At 46.3% G+C, this 17,980-nt stretch overlaps 2 protein-coding genes, 1 long non-coding RNA gene and 1 other non-coding gene across 4 annotated transcripts in view; 1 reads left to right on the forward strand and 3 right to left on the reverse strand.

The window, feature by feature from the left end:
* PNPLA2 (patatin like domain 2, triacylglycerol lipase) overlaps window positions 1–7,306 on the reverse strand; it is a 29,946-nt gene extending 22,640 nt beyond the window's left edge. The window contains exon 1 of the mRNA XM_014873573.2: window positions 6,972–7,306. Coding sequence (XP_014729059.1) covers window positions 6,972–7,158 — 187 coding nt within the window. The 5' untranslated portion in view covers window positions 7,159–7,306. The remainder of the gene's footprint in view (window positions 1–6,971) is intronic.
* A 535-nt stretch (window positions 7,307–7,841) lies between these two features.
* On the forward strand, window positions 7,842–11,285 carry LOC148223282 (uncharacterized). Its single transcript, XR_015804384.1, has 3 exons — window positions 7,842–8,058; window positions 10,396–10,521; window positions 11,071–11,285. It is a non-coding gene; the product is annotated as an uncharacterized LOC148223282 (long non-coding RNA).
* A 2,060-nt stretch (window positions 11,286–13,345) lies between these two features.
* RPLP2 (ribosomal protein lateral stalk subunit P2) lies at window positions 13,346–17,969 on the reverse strand. The gene is made up of 5 exons (XM_014873575.2): window positions 17,828–17,969; window positions 17,270–17,393; window positions 15,537–15,585; window positions 13,870–13,968; window positions 13,346–13,463 (listed from the first exon to the last, which is right to left on the reverse strand). The coding sequence occupies exons 2-5, from the start codon at window positions 17,390–17,392 to the stop codon at window positions 13,387–13,389; spliced, it is 348 nt and encodes a 115-aa protein (XP_014729061.1). The 5' UTR covers window position 17,393; window positions 17,828–17,969; the 3' UTR covers window positions 13,346–13,386.
* Window positions 15,274–15,406, reverse strand: LOC148223283 (small nucleolar RNA SNORA52). The gene has a single exon (XR_015804679.1). It is a non-coding gene; the product is annotated as a small nucleolar RNA SNORA52 (small nucleolar RNA).
* Window positions 17,970–17,980: the final 11 nt, after the last annotated feature.

Consider the following 17,980-nt stretch of genomic DNA (forward strand, 5'->3'; position numbering starts at 1 on the left):
GACATCAGCAGCGGACCCCCAGCCAAAACATGACTGGGTTCTGAAAACAACTGTGTGAGAAAGACAGGAGCTGCTCACTGAGGGCTGCACAGACCCCTGCAGGGGAAAAGCCTCTGCTCAACCCTTCCTGCAGGGCTGGGCACACAAACAGCAAGACATGCTCAGATGAACATTTGACACGTGAACTCTTCTGTGTGCAAAAACGGGGCTAGTAGTTAAATGCTTCCCTTATTCTACCAATCCCGCTGTGTAAGAAGAGTAGGATAGATAAATCAATGTAAGTCTCTGTGCTGACAGCCCACTCAAACAGGACTACAAGTTTTTCCACGCATAGCATAACTATGGCAGCCTCCGTAATACACTGGATTTTTTTTTTGCCAGGCCCAGCATTGAATCAGCAGCATTCAGTGCAGCCAGCAAGACTGGCCCTTGTAATTAACACATGTAAAGGGATTCCTGATTCATTTACACTCACAGCTGTCACCTGAGCTGTCACCTACTTCAGGATGCTAAACAAGATAATCCACAGGAGTGGCAAGCTCAGAGATTGCCAGAACCTCCAACGCAACAATGACATTCAAGCCTTTAAATCCTAAGCCTAAAAAGGGCCTCCAAAACCAGCATCCATCCAAATAAACTTCAGTGTATGAAGAGGAAGAGAATGGTTCATCCTCAGAAGAAATCAGGCACAGCACAGCTAAAAGCCTGGGAAACAGTGGCAGAAGACACTTCATGAAGCTTACAGATTCCAAGGGTCTTGTCAGGCAGAAGTCATCACTGAGGATTTGGACTTTATGTGCACCAGAAAGCATGACCAGTTCAGTTCTGGGAGAGTGCCAGATGGCACCACAAAGCCCTGGGTTCTAATAAAGTTACCAGCTCCCACACCTGATGTAACACACTGCACAGCAGATCAGCACAACCCCAGAGACAGGATCAGGCCTGCCACAAGCAGCTCTTGTATCACAAGTGACAAAAACTCTCTTCTCCATTCCTCTGGCCTTTGTAGCTACAAATGGCAGGGCTACTACAATCTTCAGCAACTTTTCTACACTCCCATGCTCAATAATTCCCTCTCTCCTATGTGCTCCTTGGAAGGGATTTTCCACTGCCTCAGATTTTACCACTTCAAAGGACACATTCTGCCTTTTCCCAGGGACATGGACTTATTTAGGGCCTTCCACATGGAACCATTTCCTCTATCCCTCCTTTTCACTACCTCTCACTCTACTTGCTTGACAAGGCACACAGCCCAAGGTAAATACATATACATAGGCTCTGCTAACTCCCACATAATTGAAGACACATCCTGACTTTCACTTCAAGTCCCAAGAACACTTAGCAGAAAGGAAGAGGACAACAAACTTTTGCTTTTTTGGGCAACAAAAGTATAGAACTGCAGAGAATTCAATGGAAAAGTGGTGGCCACTTTAGTATTCAGCCATGAGTAGGGGCTGTATTACAAAGAGCAAGGTGAACAGGAGTCACCCACTCACACTGCTCCTTGGAGTAAGATTTCTGAGGTTTTGCAAAGGTCCTGTAATTAGAAGGCCTGCCCATTCCCATCTCCAGAAAGAAGGAACGCTGACTAATTACCACTTCCAGCCCTTGCATGGTCCTCTTCAAGTACAATGGAAACCAAGCACAGAAGAGGTAGAAATCCTCTCCAGCCAAGTCAGGAACATTTCATATGTGCTTCACGGAGGGCACAGGGAGAAACATGGAGAAACCCAGAGTGAGCAGAGGCCAACATCTGAGTACAATTCCAAGCTCACTGCACTGGAAGGTAACACAGCCCCCCTGACAGACAGGAAACAAGCACCACCAGCTACTGCACAGGCAGGCAGAGCTGCTGTAACCATTGCAGCACCAGGAGTTTGGAACTGAACAACACAGCAAGAAACCTGAGGAAGGCTTTTTGATTTATCAGGACTAAACTTCCAAACACAATCAATAAGTGAATATAGGAGCCTGAAGAACATACAACAGCTTCTCCTATTTTACACAGAGGACTTGAAGTTGCTTTGAAGAGTTTGGGGAGCTAAGAGGCAGCGAGAAGTGGAACAGCTCAGACATGCTGCAAGTTCAAGAGACGTGCTGAGCATATGGGTCAGAAGAATGGCCAAAGACCTCTTGTGCTGTTGCCAGTGACACTGCACAGCTGCTGCCATGGCCCACAGCAAGGCTGGGCACCAAGCTGCTCTGCACACCTGCTGTCTATGTGGGGTGCCAGAAGAATAAACACATGCCTTGCTAGAACTGTCTTGGGCTAGAAGTGGCTCCTTGGTTTCTGTTGCATTCATCCTACAAGATGCCTGCAAGAGCACCTTTCCTTACAGAAGCTTTCTAATTAGAGCCAGGCAGACAGCAGGAACAAGCTCCTTTCCTCCCATCAAAAGGTATTGCAGGCTGCTCTGGCTGCCAGCTTACTCCTCTGGACACCTGATCCCACAACCCTGTGACTGCTGAGGGAACTGATCCAAGCTCAGCAGCTTGTCCCCCAAGCTGGCAAACATTTCCGACTACGTCAGCACAGAACGTCTCCCCTCCACCTCTATTTCCACACAGAAAAAAGTTTCACCACTTCCAAGAAGCACCAGAAGGTTCCCCATGAATTACATCCATATCTCCATGTATGTACATAAAGGTGTCTCTCTCCTTCCTGGGCTGGGGCTATTGACCAACAACTTTTTCTCCACGGAGGGCAGGAGGTACAAGTGCCCACCTCCTGTGCAAGGAGGGACCTGACTACTGAGACACTACAAATGCTACAAAACCTTCCTTTATGTCCCTTTGTGGAGATCCATAGTTCTCTTCACACAGCCACAGAAGACAGCATCACATACACTTCCCCTAGGAGAAGCATCCTGATTCATGCTTTGGCCAGCATAAACTGGCATTGCTTTGAGGATTCCGTAGACTCTAAGCTGCTTTATTTCCCTCTGTCAATCTGGGATTTGGTGTTAAGATTATACAAACACAGAGAAAGTAAATCTCCACAACCAGTTCTTAAGCCTTTGCATGCACATAATCAAATTGCAGAAGCACAACATTTAAGATGCTGATATTGCTAATTATCTCAGCTTCAAAAGGTTTTGTTCATTGGTCTTTTTTTTTTTTTAGCTCCTGCTACCCAATGGAAAATGTCTCTACAGTTCAGCAGCACATTTCCTGGTTGTCACATGGTGATGACTGACAAACAAACCCAAATGTGAAATAACTGTTATTTCATCTCATGTCAAGCCTGAGATAGGGTCCTGGTTAAGACAGCAATTTAAAATAATTAAATAATGAAATGCTGTAAACAACCCAGGAAGAGCTCTCCAAAGAGTATCCCAAACAATGCTACTCAATCTAGCAGACATACAGCTTCCTTTCTGTATTCTTAGTACTAAAAGCATCTCCTCAGCTTGCGTTTTCATTTGCAATCAAGCTTGTCATGCTTTAGAACAGCTAACTTGCACACATGGGGTTTGATAGCCAGCTTTGCATTTGACAGCAGAACTTCCCCCCAAAATAGAAGCAATTCAGCAGTTCCAACCCACCCACAGATAGGGCTGTCTAGGACAACATTTACATGCCAGGCAGACAATTGGGATGTTGTTGGTTAACTATGAGTCAGAGGGACCTTAGTACCAGCTCAAAGACAGCTTTTCAGTGATTACAGCTTCACATCCCATCACTTACTCAGGCTGCTATGCTCCCAAAGCAGGCACAACAAATCCCACACAGCTCACCAAAGTGAGGTGATTACAGACCTCACCAAAAATACATTCCCTACTCAGCATTAGGGATAAAAAAATCCTACAGTAGCTGCACTTTACCATTCCTCGTGATTGAAAAAGGATGGTCTCACCATGTTGCATAAGCCAATTTTTCTCATCCAGGCTAGCGACTTTCAGATCTATACAGACAGGAGACCATCCTCAGAGCTCCATACCTAGAATTTGTGAAAAGCTGCAGGATTTGAGGTATGCACAAAGAGGAGACTGCAATGCCAGCATGAAAACTTTTCACTTGCTTGGCATATAAAGGTGCTGGACTCCAAGAGCCCCAAGAGATGGTATAGGCATGACAGAGGCTGTTTTCCAGAATACCCTTGGGGCAGGAAGCTATTCATGTCACAACACTGCACAATCAAATAACTTGTAAACACAGGAGACTGCCCATTGCACCTTGATAGCCATACAGATTATTCTAGTGGAAAAACTGCACCGCTTTTTCATGCCAGCAAACAGAAGGACCTCAAAGCTGGAGAGAGAGCACTTTGGATGCAGGGCAACATCACTGTTGTAACCTTGAACAATAAATCCAAGATCCCTACAACTTAATGGTAAAGTGCTTAACCAGAGTTAGGCAAGGTCATATCAGACTGTAAATACCTCCTGATCTCTTATATAAATATAAGCTGCCCTGCCTAAGTAATATGCACTCCCAATGTTGTTGTCTTTGGTATCCTCAAACACGCCTTTGAAGCTCACTGTGCTCTAAAGGCTGCAGATCACTTGGTCAGGGTTTTCAGTTCAGTGCCAGCCCACAGCAAAGCCTTCCAGTCCTACACAAATGATGACAGTGAGGTCTCAACTAACAGAGAAGGCAGAATGAGTTCACAGGCAAGCTGAACAGATGCAAAGGCCAGAGGGAAAAAACTGGAAAAGAAACCACTAAGAGAGATCTTATTCTCTGAAGTCAAGGAAGATTTCTGCTCTCTCTGATCAGGGTCTCAAAAGATTGGACTCAAAGAAAAACCCTCAAGGAAGAGGTTTTTCCACTCCTCCCCTGCAAGTACTTGTCTCTGCACAGTGGAGTCTTCTTGAGTTCACAGGCACGAGGACACTAACTTTATCTACACACAATCAAATAAGCAAGGCTTTTGCAAAATTCCCCCATTTGTCATTCATCAAGAGACACTCTTTAGCATTCCAGTTTCATGGACAGGGCAACAGACAGCACAGAGTAGCAGCTGCCATAGAATTCAAAGCCCATGGGCTACCACCAGCTTTCACCAGCACAGCAAACACAGGTACTCAGGACCCTACTAAAGCCCGCATGAGAATGAATTGCTCTCCTAGTTTAGGCTTAGCTGTACCTTCTGCCCTGTCCTCTTTTACCCCATGACTTCATTCTAACCTCTGGACCTCGGGAAGCTGCACTGTCAGGAGGGTTTATGACACGGACAAGGTACGGCAATACCACGGCCCAGCCACGCACTGTGTGCTTTTACTTTCAGAAGTCAACTCTGTTGCCTTAGAGCTGTTCTCTACCCAAGATACATGTCAGTCACGCAAGTGAGTCAGAAGAAAACAATTTCAGAGAAGTCAAACAGAAGACGGAACTGGAACAAGCAAGACCCAAGCCTTGGTTATCTTTAAAGAGCATGGTTTGCTCTCCTTCAGGAGGTAGGTGAACGCTTCCCAGAAGGTGACCCCTGACCCAGTCCTCTTAATAATGCCTCCCACTGCACCTCACAGGGAGCGGGAAAACCTATTCCGATTCACAGAAAGCTCTCTACCAGGCTGGATGCCTCCCTCAGTGCAGCGCCTGGCACACCATGGATGCCCTGAACACATAAATAGCAAGGACAAAGTACATAATAACGGGATTGCTCAGCACTCAGGACGGCGTCTGAGCAAGGCAAAAGATTTGGGCGCTACCATCAGCCTGTCTCACATTTGTGCCACGCCTTAGAGTGGCAGAGGGATCACACAGTCAGGGAACTAATTGGGGAGTCACCTCTGCAACAGAAGCAACAGCAATTAAACAACTAAATCCCTGGCAGCTACCTGCAAATGGATCCGTACGCAAGAAGGGATTAGGGATTTTTATCCCTTGTCCGCAGTAAAAGTTGGCACACCAGGGCATCGCTACAGCCTTTGAGATCTCAGACTGGGGTCTGAGCAGCTTTAAGAGCTCCAGAAGTTACAGCTGCACTTCACTAGGCATTTCTGTAAATAAAATGCTTAGGAAGGGAAACTTCAAACCTAACTACACAGAAAATACTAACTTTTGCCGCATGAGGGCTACATCTCAAAAAGGAGTGCTGTGGAAAAACACCTGTCAAGGTGAGAGAACTTCAAGCAGTAAACAGCTTTGGCTGCCCTTGGCTCTCAGAGAGGCTCATAATTCTCTGAGACTAAATAGATATACCTGGTTCTCTCACACCACATTCCTCTTTCAAGCTTAAGAAACTTTTCTGCATTTGTTATTCTCCACGTAAAAGTTTCCATATACAGACCCTATTTGTTTGTATTTGTTGACTTCCTCCCATATGCAAAACGAAGAAGAGCCAGGAGGCACCACAGACGGTTTCCTTCAGCTGCTCCCCAGGCACAGGGACACACAACACTATCTGCTTGCTTCAGAGATAACTTTTTAAGGTTATTCCATGACTTGAAAACAGATGAAATCTAGCTAAACTGGAGCTCCTGCAGAGGGCAAGAAAATTCTTCAATGTCCAAGACTCCAAGGAATAACCCTCCTCCAGAAATAAATATGCAGATTGACGGCTGTGCTACTCAGAGATGCTGCCCGACTCCGATCTGCACACGCAAACCCATCTCCATCTCCAGCCGCTTCACCTCCCATCACAGCCACCAAGTGCCGGTGCCCACACGGCGAGAGACTCCTCTGCTTACCCAGAGCCCCACCAGACCTACACCCAAACCCACACACCGAGCCCAACAAGCCCCCATTATGTACGCGTGTCTGTGTGGGTGAGTGTCAGAACCAGGACCCCCGAGCTGACCTCCTACCATCGGGGCCTCCTTGACCTCAGCCACCCGTCAGGGACCGGGGCGGGGGGAAAGGCCTTAAAAACAAAGCGCCGCTCGCACTTCGGGAGGAGGAGGGAGCAGCGCCATTTACACGCACATACGTATATACACCCATATCCCCTCGCTGCTGCTCCGAGTAACAAATTAGCAGCAGCGAAGGGAACAGGCGAAGCAGCGCCGAGCTCGGCCCGCGCTTACCGAGGCAGGCGCCGCTGACGAGGGCGGTGGCGGTGAGCGCCCCGGCCGAGGCGCCGTACACCTTCTTGGCGTTGGTGACCAGGAACGGGGCATGTTCCTGCAGGCAGCTGGCCACGCCGATGTGGTAGACCCCCAGGAAGCCGCAGCCGGCGAAGGAGATATTCCAGGTGGAGTCCAGCGGGAACATGGCCTCCGCGCCCCGCTGGAGGCGGAGGGTGCCGGGGGGAAGCAGCAGCGGCCGCGGCGGAGAGGTGAAGCCGCGGGTCTCTTCTCGCACCGCCTCGGGACGGGCGGGACAGCCGGGAAGCGCTGCTGCCGACGAGAGGCTTAAGGAACACGGCAGGGCTTGCCGCTGGGAGAGCTGTGCCGGCTGCCAAGTTTATATGCGGCGGCCCGGCCCTCGGGCCCGCCCCCAGCATGGCCGCCGCCCCTCGGCAGCCCCGGCGCGGGCGGGATCGCCCGGCCCCTCCTGCCAACCCTTCCTCCCGTGAACCCGGCCCCCGGCCACGGGCATTGCGGCCGCTCGCCGGCTGCCGAGCCCGGGCCGCCGAGCCAGCGTCGCCCTGGAGCGGCAAAGGCAGAGCCCCGGCCGCCGAGCCCCGGCCGCCCTGGAGCGGCAAGGGCCGAGCCACCTTCTCCTCCCCAAACCTCGCCCTGTCCCGCGGCAGCAGGCTGTCCTTCCCTCACGGAACATCCTGATTCTCGGCATCTGCTCCGAGTCCTTGGGGTTTCCTCTGTTTTTCAGGGATCGGCCAAGAAACGTGAGAGAACGGGAAAAGCTCGGCCCTTTCATAAAAAGCTGAGGAGTGAGAAGGAGGCAAGTCTTGTCACAGCAATAGGGCAAGAACTGGGAAAAAGGCAATCCCCCTGTCCCCCTGAACAGATTTCTCTGCCTCTTAACTCATAGAATCGTTGGAAGGGACCCACAAGAATCATCGAGTCCAGCTCCTGGACGTGCACAGGACGTCCTCAAGAGTCACACCATGTGCCCAAGAGTATTGTCCAAACACTTCTTGAACTCTTGTTAAGGTTTGGGTTGTGACCACTTCCCTGGGGAACTTGCTCCAGTCCTCAACCACCCTCTGGGGTAAGAACCCTTTTCTAATATCCAACCTAAACGTGCCCTGGCGCAGTTTCAAGCCATTCCCTCGAGTCCTGTCACTGGTCACCAGAGAGAAGAGATCAGTGATCTGCCCCTTCCCTTCACGAAGAAGTTGTAGACTGTTGTATACTAATCGCCAAAACACATACAGTTGCTTACCTTTGCTAACCTTTTCTCAACATTTTTTTTCCCCACATGCCTCTAAGCTCACCAAAATGCTTATATTTAGTCAGGGCAACTATGATTTTCAGCAGTACTTCTGCACAAGGTCACCACAGAGCAGCAGAAGGTCAGAGAGGCCAGTGCTAGTGTATCATCAAAATAGATTTCAGAAGCTGTAAAGATCCCCTTGCCATAAACAATACAGAGTACCATCATTCAAATCATTAGGGAAGTATGAAAGTTTACAGAGATATCAAAAAGATCAGCATAGCAAGAGAAAGAGCTACTCTACTCAAAGCTAGGAAGCAAGATCAGCAGGAGGGAAGTTTGGGGGATACAAAACAAAAAGTATAAGTTTTTAATGGAAGCAACATAGGGCAAAAAGCACTTCCTAAGAAAATTTATAAAACTACTTAATTAATCTTGGCATAAAGCAATTTGTATTAGCTTTCTTATAACTGGTCAGAAGTTTCTCACTTGGGATAATGTTATACCTGTCCTTAATAGCTCTTTCACCTTTTATGCTAGTGGAGGTCATCCAAGTAGCCCCTCTTCCTCTTCCTTCCACTCCAAACATCCTTTCAAATGATGCAAGGGAGGCTAATACTCTCCCTAAGGAGTGGCCATCCAGGTTGCAAGAACAGCTGTTGAATGCCTCAGTCTACTGCCTCACAGTCAGGTGATGGAAGCAACTAAATTCAGCAGGTAACCCTAGCATTAGTCCAATATTTGAGCTCAAGTTAGACATCATACTCCAGCCTCTACAGACGCAGCACTTTTTCATTAAGTGTTTGCACTTTGCTTTCATCAGACAGGCAGGAGTACAGCTTTATCTTTCTTTCAGGTCCTGCCCCCAAGCCCACCACCTCACCTAGCTGCCACAAACTACCTTTTATACATATTAACATCCTGATGCACATAAAGAATTAACCCTGCTTACGTTAACCCTCTCTTTATACCCACCCTTCTCTCCCTTCCTCCCACACCTCTAGTTGCTTTTGTAATTTACTTCCTCCCTTGCATTTGATGTGGTTTCGTAACCCTTGTCAGCCCTCATCTCCACCGGGAGAGGTGAGCCCTGGCACACATGAGCCTTGACCCTCTTACAGGCCCTTAACACCAAGGCCATCATGGAGCTTCCACCCCATGCTTCCGATGACACAGAAAGGTATTTTCATGCAGTCAAACCCAAAGGAAACATTGTGTCTCACCTTTTCCAGAACAAGGATTGTTCTGCAGAAGAACTGGCCACTGGGCTGTGACTTTAGCAGAAGTCTGTGGCAAAACTGACCACTGAGCCTCATCTGCACATACCTCCCAAACACCTGTAACTACAAGAACATCTTCATTCTGGAGCCAATGCTGCTCCCTCTTTTTCCAGCATTTCACAGCCTTAATGTTCCTAGCGTGTCTGGAAAACAGGAACAACAATTCTGCGACAATGCTGGAGTTAGTTTCACTTGATTTCCCAACAGCAATCTCATTCTCAGTTGTTTACACCAGTCTGCCTTGGCCCTCAAGGTTACTTATTTGAGGAGGCTAATGCTGCCCTGTTGAAACAGGTCGATGAAACAAACCATGTGAACACTAATCTCCTGTGGAGTGCTGCCTGGGTACTGGCACTAGCAAGCTGACAAACAACTGTGCTTTTCTCAAAAAACCTCCCAAACTAATCTCTTGCCCCCCAGTAAGAACATGTTATATTTCTGCTATTGCTCACGATGCAACAGTAAGCCAGATCAGCGAGATTTACAATGCAGATTTTCCTGTGTGTCAAATTTCAACTGAAACTTTTCAAATCCACTTGTGCCCCTACAAGTTGAGATGCCATGGAGACAGCTTCACATGCAACCTCTCGTTGTTGTGTGTTTATTTTCTAGCCTAACAAATGGTGAGCTGTTAATACCTACAAGATAATTGCATACAAGCATACGATCTCTGCTTTTTCAGCCAAGACCTTGTGTTTTTGCCAGCCATTGGGAATTTAAGGGAAAATGAAAGGCAGCCTGTTATCATGTTGATTCCAGAATGTTACTTTACTATTGTTCATAGTCAGCCAGAAAGGCACACAAGCCACGAGCTCAACCCAAGTGCTCTTAACATCACTGGAAAGCCAGAGTTATATGTCTTTTTCTTACCTGTGATATTTGTGCACATCAGGTCATTCCATGGCAGACTCTTGGCACTCACTCCATAGGAGCATCTCCTGAGACAGAGAAGCGGTCCTGCCCTCTTGGGACTAAATTTTTCTTCTAGGAAAAGAAAACCAGCCATCTCTGCCCCTACGTAAGTCAAACCTACTGAGTTCAGCAGGCCTGTCTGCATGTAACAGCTTGCAAAACTAGGCTTGGTAGTAAGAGTGAAACCAGTTGAGAGTGGCCCCAGGGAGCCATTTGTTATTGCTTTACAGTAGTGTCCAGGACATTCTCCCTGCTTTCCAAGTAGTGGAGATGTCCCATCCCTCTCCCTGCCCCATAGTGTTTGTAAGGAATGATTTTCAGTGAGAGCTGATTTGAGATGGCACAGCCTTTGTGTATCGGTGAGGAAAGCCTGCACGTTTCAACGTCAAGCCTATGACTAAATCACTCTCCCCTGCTGTCACTTCGGTAATGATCAGTTACCAGTGTAATCCCCAGAAATAAGATTATCCCTCCCTTTCACTTCAATGCCCTTTACCCTATCTTTTATGAAGAATTCAGGAAAAATCTTCTCTAGCTAAAATTGATTCTGTAAGGGACAGACTAGGCCACAAGTTCAAGTATTGGCAGACACTAGTCTTCTCTGAGAGAGTCATGGAATACAATGCACCCACCTCACCAGTACTCTTGCCTTTAGAAATCATTGATAAGTCTGAAAAGGCATCACTGAGACTTGAAAATTCAGATCAGTGGCTCCAGACTAGAAGCAAGGATCCCATCTTCACAGCTGAAGCTCACTGAAATCAGAATAGAGTGGTGAACTCCATGCAGAGCACCAAACAAGCGTGCAACAGACTTCCAGGCACATCACTGCTCATATACAAAGCCGGGTGGCAACACTTTCATAAATAGGTAAGGAAGGGGGAAGTAAGCTTAATAGGTTTGGTTTTGTATTCAAATATGTTCACTATGCAGAGGTTTTAGCAAATTCTGCAAAGTATGTGTGAAATCTTTGAGCAGAGCCGAGCCATGCCCTGACCTTCTCAAGGAGAACCTAAGAGGTGGTTATGTTACATTGGCTCCTCGTGGCACTCTGATGAGAGCTCTATTTTCAGTGCTTTTCCTGAGAGCTGCCCCCAGAAGTTTCTTCTCAGAACAGTTTACTAACTAGCTGTCCTCTGCCTCAGAGCAGGCTGTTTTCATAAAATTATGCACTTTCACAAAGGAATTTAAAGGTTGTAAGAAGACACCCACCACAGATCAGGTCCATAATTCAAAGTTAAAAGGTTATATGGAGAAGAGAAGAGAAGAGAAAGACACAGTGAAAAAAGAAGATTGTCCAGATTTAGTTGTATTCCTCCCCTCATGACAGTAGCCAGCAGCTGGCACCACAGGTTTCATCTCACAAGCCTGAGCACAGCAAACTCATCAAATAGCTCAGTGCCATTCAAATTCCTTTGTGCATGGAAAAACCCCGAGTGGTGTGCCAGGGCAGTCCCTTCCTGTGTAAACACTGACAGTGCTCTAGAAGCAGCAAAGCAAGGGGAGGGGGAGAGGCACCTCTCAATAAAACCACATCCAAGAACCATTTTTTTTTTCAGTGACCTGAAATGGAGAAATCACCAAGAAAAGCAGCAGAGCTCCCCCGCTGATCCCAGGGCTGAACCAGTGCCATTACGAGTCTGACAAGAGAACTACGGTGAACAATGAGTGGTTTTCATTACTACCAGATCCCCAGCTAGCACTTAAGAGACAAAGTAGATGAAAGGTATTGGCACTGTTACCTCCTGTACATTTTCCTTGCAGCAGGGACAGAAAGGCAGCACGGGTTAGTTGCTTAAATCATGGCCATTTTGAGGCTCCAACTTCCAACTGCTCACACTTGACTATGAAGTATTGGGCGTTTTCTCTCAGTACACCACAGAGAAGTAAGTTTTTCCTGCTTGGATTTCACCCATCTCTACTCCCAGAAGTACTTGCCATGCTTTGTCCAATGACTCATATGAACACAGCTCACTTTTTTTTCTCCAAAAACACTAGAAAATCTCCTCTGTATACAGGCAGCAGGGATATCTGTTTGACTCTACCTGTGCACTTATCACACATGCAATTTGTACTCTACCTAGATACACTGACAGATGAAGACTTCTACAAGAAGCCAGGGTAAGTTGCCTGCCAAAACCATCTTCTAGCAGTACACTTTATAAAACAAAGCAAAATGTACCTTCCTCTCAAGCTGATACGTTCTCAGCACACCAGAGATGTTTCAGTTCTCCAAAAACACCATTCTCATGTTTTTGTTTAGAAAAAGGCATGAATTAGGTCCCGATAGCCCCAAACAGCCATTCAGCATGAAAGGCACCTCTGCATTGATCTGTATCCCATGAAAGTAGGATGCAGTTAGGTTGTTTTTTGTTTTTTGTTTTTTTTTTCCCCAGTTACAGACTGTTAAGCATATGGATGTAACAGGAAATCCTAATCAACCATTTTACTGGTGTTATCCCTAGATCTTGGAAATCTGACAGTAATTAATTCGGTGCTTTTAAATATTTAAAAAACAAATTACTATAAATAGCTCTGAAATAATGTTTCTGGACTAATTCAGGCCTGCTGTTCATTCAGTTTCATATTCTGGAATTGAATAAGCAGATCCTGGAAAACTAAGTCCTTTCATTGCTGAATAGATGAGCCACTTCACTGAGTAACTACAAGCAAGATAGTATGGAGAAGGCTAACATCAGTAAAATTCAGTTTCCACACACTTTTTAAGAAACAGCAGTGTCAAAACAAGCATCCAGGTTTGCACAAGCTTTGCTGTTTCCTCAGTAGTCTCAGAGTTGAGTCCTACAGTCTGTCAGAAAATTCACATACCTATTGCACACAGAGATAAAAATTAAAGCTGTGTCAGAGCTGTTTTAAGAACAGCTGAATCCAAGAGCATTTGTATGGTAATAATAATAAACACAAAAACATTTACAACAAAGAATTTTAATAACTTCTCTATAACAAATAATTAATCAAAGAGGCCAAATCCCATGTCATCATCAGATTCTTCTGATTCCTCCTTCTTCTCTTCTTTCTTCTCCTCAGCTGAAGGAAAAAAAATAAAACAAGTGAATGGTCAATATTAACACTGCACCACAGATTTTCAAGATACAAGTTTTGGTATTCTCAGCTCCCTTCCCTATTGGCATTGGAGCCTACAGGGTTCATCTCCTTCCCTTCCAGCAACCGAATACACTGAATGGATACAGACACTACTACTGCACGGATGTACTTTACATCACCAAGTCTCTTTGATTCTCAGTTCTAAGCAAGACCAATAAAGAGCAAATGCCTCAGACTGTCCCAAGGAAAATTAACTGTCGAGTTGACATTTGCATCACACACTGAACTGCCAAAGTGGGGAAGCTCTGAAATGTGGACTCGGTTGTTAAAGCTGTTACCAGAGACAAAAGGAGTTGCCCTGTAGCCACACCTCTCCACTCATACTCACCGGCAGCAGGAGCAGCAGCGGCAGCAGGAGCAGCAGAGCCCCCTCCAGCAGAGACTGCAACGGCTCCCCCAGCCGGCATGCTGGCAAGTTTTCCATTACCTGAATGGGACACAAGACAGGGTATTTATTTGCATGCTCATCCCAAGCACAGACATTAGGGGAAACGGAAAAGTGCAGAAAAAACAGATCCTGTCTCATGGATTGAGCCTGTCACTATCTGCTGAAAGGAACAAGAGGCTGCATCTATGATAAATATCAACTGTTCTGTGGAAAACACTCAGGAGTTTTAAGATTCACAAAGGCTTATCCCAAGAACACTGGCAATGTATTATTAAGTTCTTCTGTACACAAAGTCTCTTTTTTCCAAAAGCTGTCATAAAAATAGCGGCAAACACATCCAATTTCACACACCCACACTGTTCTCCAAATACAGCATAGTAGCCCAGAAAGTGATAATGCACCTCAAAAGTAGCATAGCAACAGCACTGACTTCCCCTGCTCATTTTTTTCCCCTTTAAGTGTGATCCAGTTACACCCTGTTTAACCTTACAGGAGAGAAATGGAAAGATTGATTTATTTATGGCAAAGAGTACAGTATTTTAAACAAATTCTTCAGCACCCCTATGAACCCTATTGCATCTCCTTTGAGACATCTGATTTCTGCTCGTATTTGGAAAGCCAGCTAGCTCTCTGGCCTCTTGTCTTTCACATACCAAGGCTCCCCTGGCATTCAAAGGTGACGTACACACTATGTTTGCCTGTATTCCAGTTTCTGGGAATCAATTTCTAAATAACTCCCTGTTACTTCAAGATCTAATTAAACTAGCAAAGTAAACAAACATGTTTCATATGCATGTATGTTCTAAGAAACAATTTATTTAAAGTATTACAGAAAGACAGCGTGTTGCAACCACATGTGGAATAGCTCTCTTAGGTCTTTCAAACCACATGGATAGAAATGTCCAGTGCCTGCTCCTGACCACAAGGTCAGGCAAGGTCCTGGCAACCTTTGGGCAAAACTATGCCTGCAAATTCCCTTGTGCCTATACACTTGCAAAAAAAAACCCAAAAAAACATTAATCAGAAACCTTTGCACTACCTCAGTTCTGCTTTACTTCAGCCCTATGACCCAGTCAATTCATGTGAAAAGTTCCAGCTCCAGTAAGAGCACAAGTTTCTATGGAAATCAGCCCATGGAGTTCTGCCTCAGGGAAAAGGAAATGCAGGACTCTGAGAGCTCTACAAGAGATGTGCACTGGAAAGGCTTGTGCTCATTGCAGAGGGTGGAGCTGAACCCCAATGCCAACTGCCTGTTCTTCATGCTTTACATCACTGGCGCACACAAGTGGGTAAAACACAAAACATCCTCCTAGAGAACCCGAAGGACAGCTCAGTTTCTTATCAAAATGTCCAGAAAACTATGTCATGAGCAGACTACCAGTAAGCTCATATATGCTTAAGTTCTCCAGTTTAATGTGGTCCACAAGCGAAACCCAGCAGGTACTGGCACTGACCTGCAGGGAATTAGAATGGACCTGATTTCACCCAATTCAGCTGTGATCCATGATGCTGAACAGTCAGTGAATTGGCAGCAATTCTACACTCACAGGTCTAGGTTATCAAAGTAACAGAGGCAATTACCTGGGTCACTCAGAGAATCTACTTACCCTGGGCAATTACATCTTCAATGTTTTTTCCATTCAGCTCACTGATAACCTGCAAGTAAAATTTAGAATGTTAGAATTCCCAAATATGAGAATAAGTTACTTATATAAATGAGTACTCATGAATCATATACAGCACCTCCATCCTGCTGCTCATCCAGCCCCAAAATTCCCGACTTCTCAGTGCCAGGAACAGAACATTGACACAAAAACTTCAGGTAAGTTTTAAGCATTTCTACTTTAAGCATTTTCATGAAATCTGTTACTGAATTCATAATTAATTCAACGACCTCGAAAAAAAGAGGATACAGAGAGTTTGTGGAACCCATTAGGAAGCCCCACCAAGAGTGTAAGTCACTGAGGGACTGTTTACATTTCTTGCTTAATGTCCCCTGGGAGGCTCTGAAGCACTGGGTTCTGGACCCAAAACCACAGGGTCCCATTCCTAGCCCTACTAAATGTTAAAAGCCAAGCTATTATAACCTTGCCCTGGAACACAGAGTTTCAAATTTAATTTTACTAGCAGTGTTATATAACCAGGGATGACAAAAGCAAAACACAAACCCCAAAATTGCTACAGCAAGCACTTAAAAATAATGCTCTAGAACTTACTGGTGAGTCCCAGTTATCAGGAGTCAGTGGCCAAAGGACTTTAATCAAGAACTTTTTAACAGGCACCTTCTACTTACACAGAGCATAGGATGTGTGAAACTATGTGCCTGCATGACTGCTCCATCCAGGAGAAAGGTGCTCTTAAGACCTCACTACACTTAAACAGGCTTAGGACATAGGTAATGCAAAAATCATGACCAAAACAGATTCCAGAACAGTTTTCTGAATATTGGAGGATGAGAGAAAGCAATTCATTCATTAAAGTATTAAACCAAAAGGAGCAAAAGACCTGGCACTTAAACAGGAGCACCAAAAGTTCAAAGGATGTAAGGATGCTGTCAGCTCAGCCAACCCACTGTCACATTGGACCTATGGTAAAACACTGGAGAAATAGTTTCTTTTTATCTTTATTTCTATGGAAACACTTCACATATGAGTATGGGACAAGTGATAAGATCATTTTATTGGCTCTTGTTTTTTTCCCCCATCCCCAATTATTTTCTGGTCCACAATGCTGAAAATTTATTGTATCACAAGAAACATTCTAATTAAGATATTCTTTAAAACTGTTTTTCAACACAACCACTTTAGTATTAATTTCCAAAATCTTCTTGTATATTATCCTCAAATACCTTTCATCTCCATATTAGGATTTGCCTATATTTCTTGGTGAGAAAACAAATGCTCCTTTGCAACACACAAAGTAAGAATGTATTACTGAGTATCAGGCCTTCAAAAGCGTTAGGTTTGAACTGATACGCATCAAAAATAAGACGTGAACCTTCAGTGCAGACTATAAATGATGTCAGAACATTTTCAATGGATCTTTATATGCAGCCACTATCTCAATGAGGATGATTAGACTAAACTACCAGAAGTCAGGAAAAATTGATAGAGACCTTTAGAGAGAACAGGTACTGAATAAGAAAGCCAGCCTTTTAACAAAAGCTGTAAAAACTTATGACTAGCTCGGCAGTATTTAGAAATCACACTGCTAAGAATCAGCGAATGTCTGATCAACATAAGAACAGATCAGTAGGGAGGCAATGGGAACCCTGAAGCCAAGGAAACAGCTCTGATGTCTGGTGCCGGCTGGGACACCTGGAATTAAGAGGTAACGCCACCTTGTTCATGCGTTCATCGTCCGTCTCGATGCCGACACTGTCGAGGATCTTTTTCAAGTCCTTGGACGTGGGCGACTCGTTGCCCCCGAGCACAGCGAGCAGATAAGCTGCGACGTAACGCATCCTGCAGACAGGAGAGCAGAGTTTCAGCATGGCCGAGTTACGTATGCTCGGAGGAAGCTCATCCCTTCTCCCTCCGAGGCAAAATTCTTTGACTCCGCTTCTAAATGAGAACCCGCGGCCCGAGAGGCCACGCTCCCCAGACTGTGCCAGGACGGGGCCCGCATGCGGCGGCCCAGCACACACTCCCGGCCCGCGCCGGCATCGCACACCTCTCCCCAAGAAAACCGGCAACGCGGCATTGCCGCCTTCGCGTTCGCCTCAGCCCCTCCAGCGCAGGCCGGGAGAGCACATGGCCGCCATTCTCCCCTCCAAACGACCCCCCCGCCCCGAGTGATCTCGCCCGAGCCCCGCGGGCGGCGGCGGTCTGGCGCGGGTGCGCCGGACGCCACCATTTCTGCGCGGGGGGAAAGGGGGGACGGCGCACCGCGCGCTTACTTGGGCGGCGGCGGCGGCGCGGGACAGCGGCCTGGGACGTGCGCTCGCGAGGGACAGCGGCGGCGAAAGGAAGGGGCAAGGCCTCGGCAACGCCTTCTTCCCGCCACCCCTCAACAACGAGCGCTGCCATTGGGCCGGACGGGCGGGCAGCGC

Source organism: Sturnus vulgaris, chromosome 6 (assembly GCF_052056855.1).
Source record: "Sturnus vulgaris isolate bStuVul1 chromosome 6, bStuVul1.hap1, whole genome shotgun sequence".
NCBI lineage: Eukaryota > Metazoa > Chordata > Aves > Passeriformes > Sturnidae > Sturnus > Sturnus vulgaris.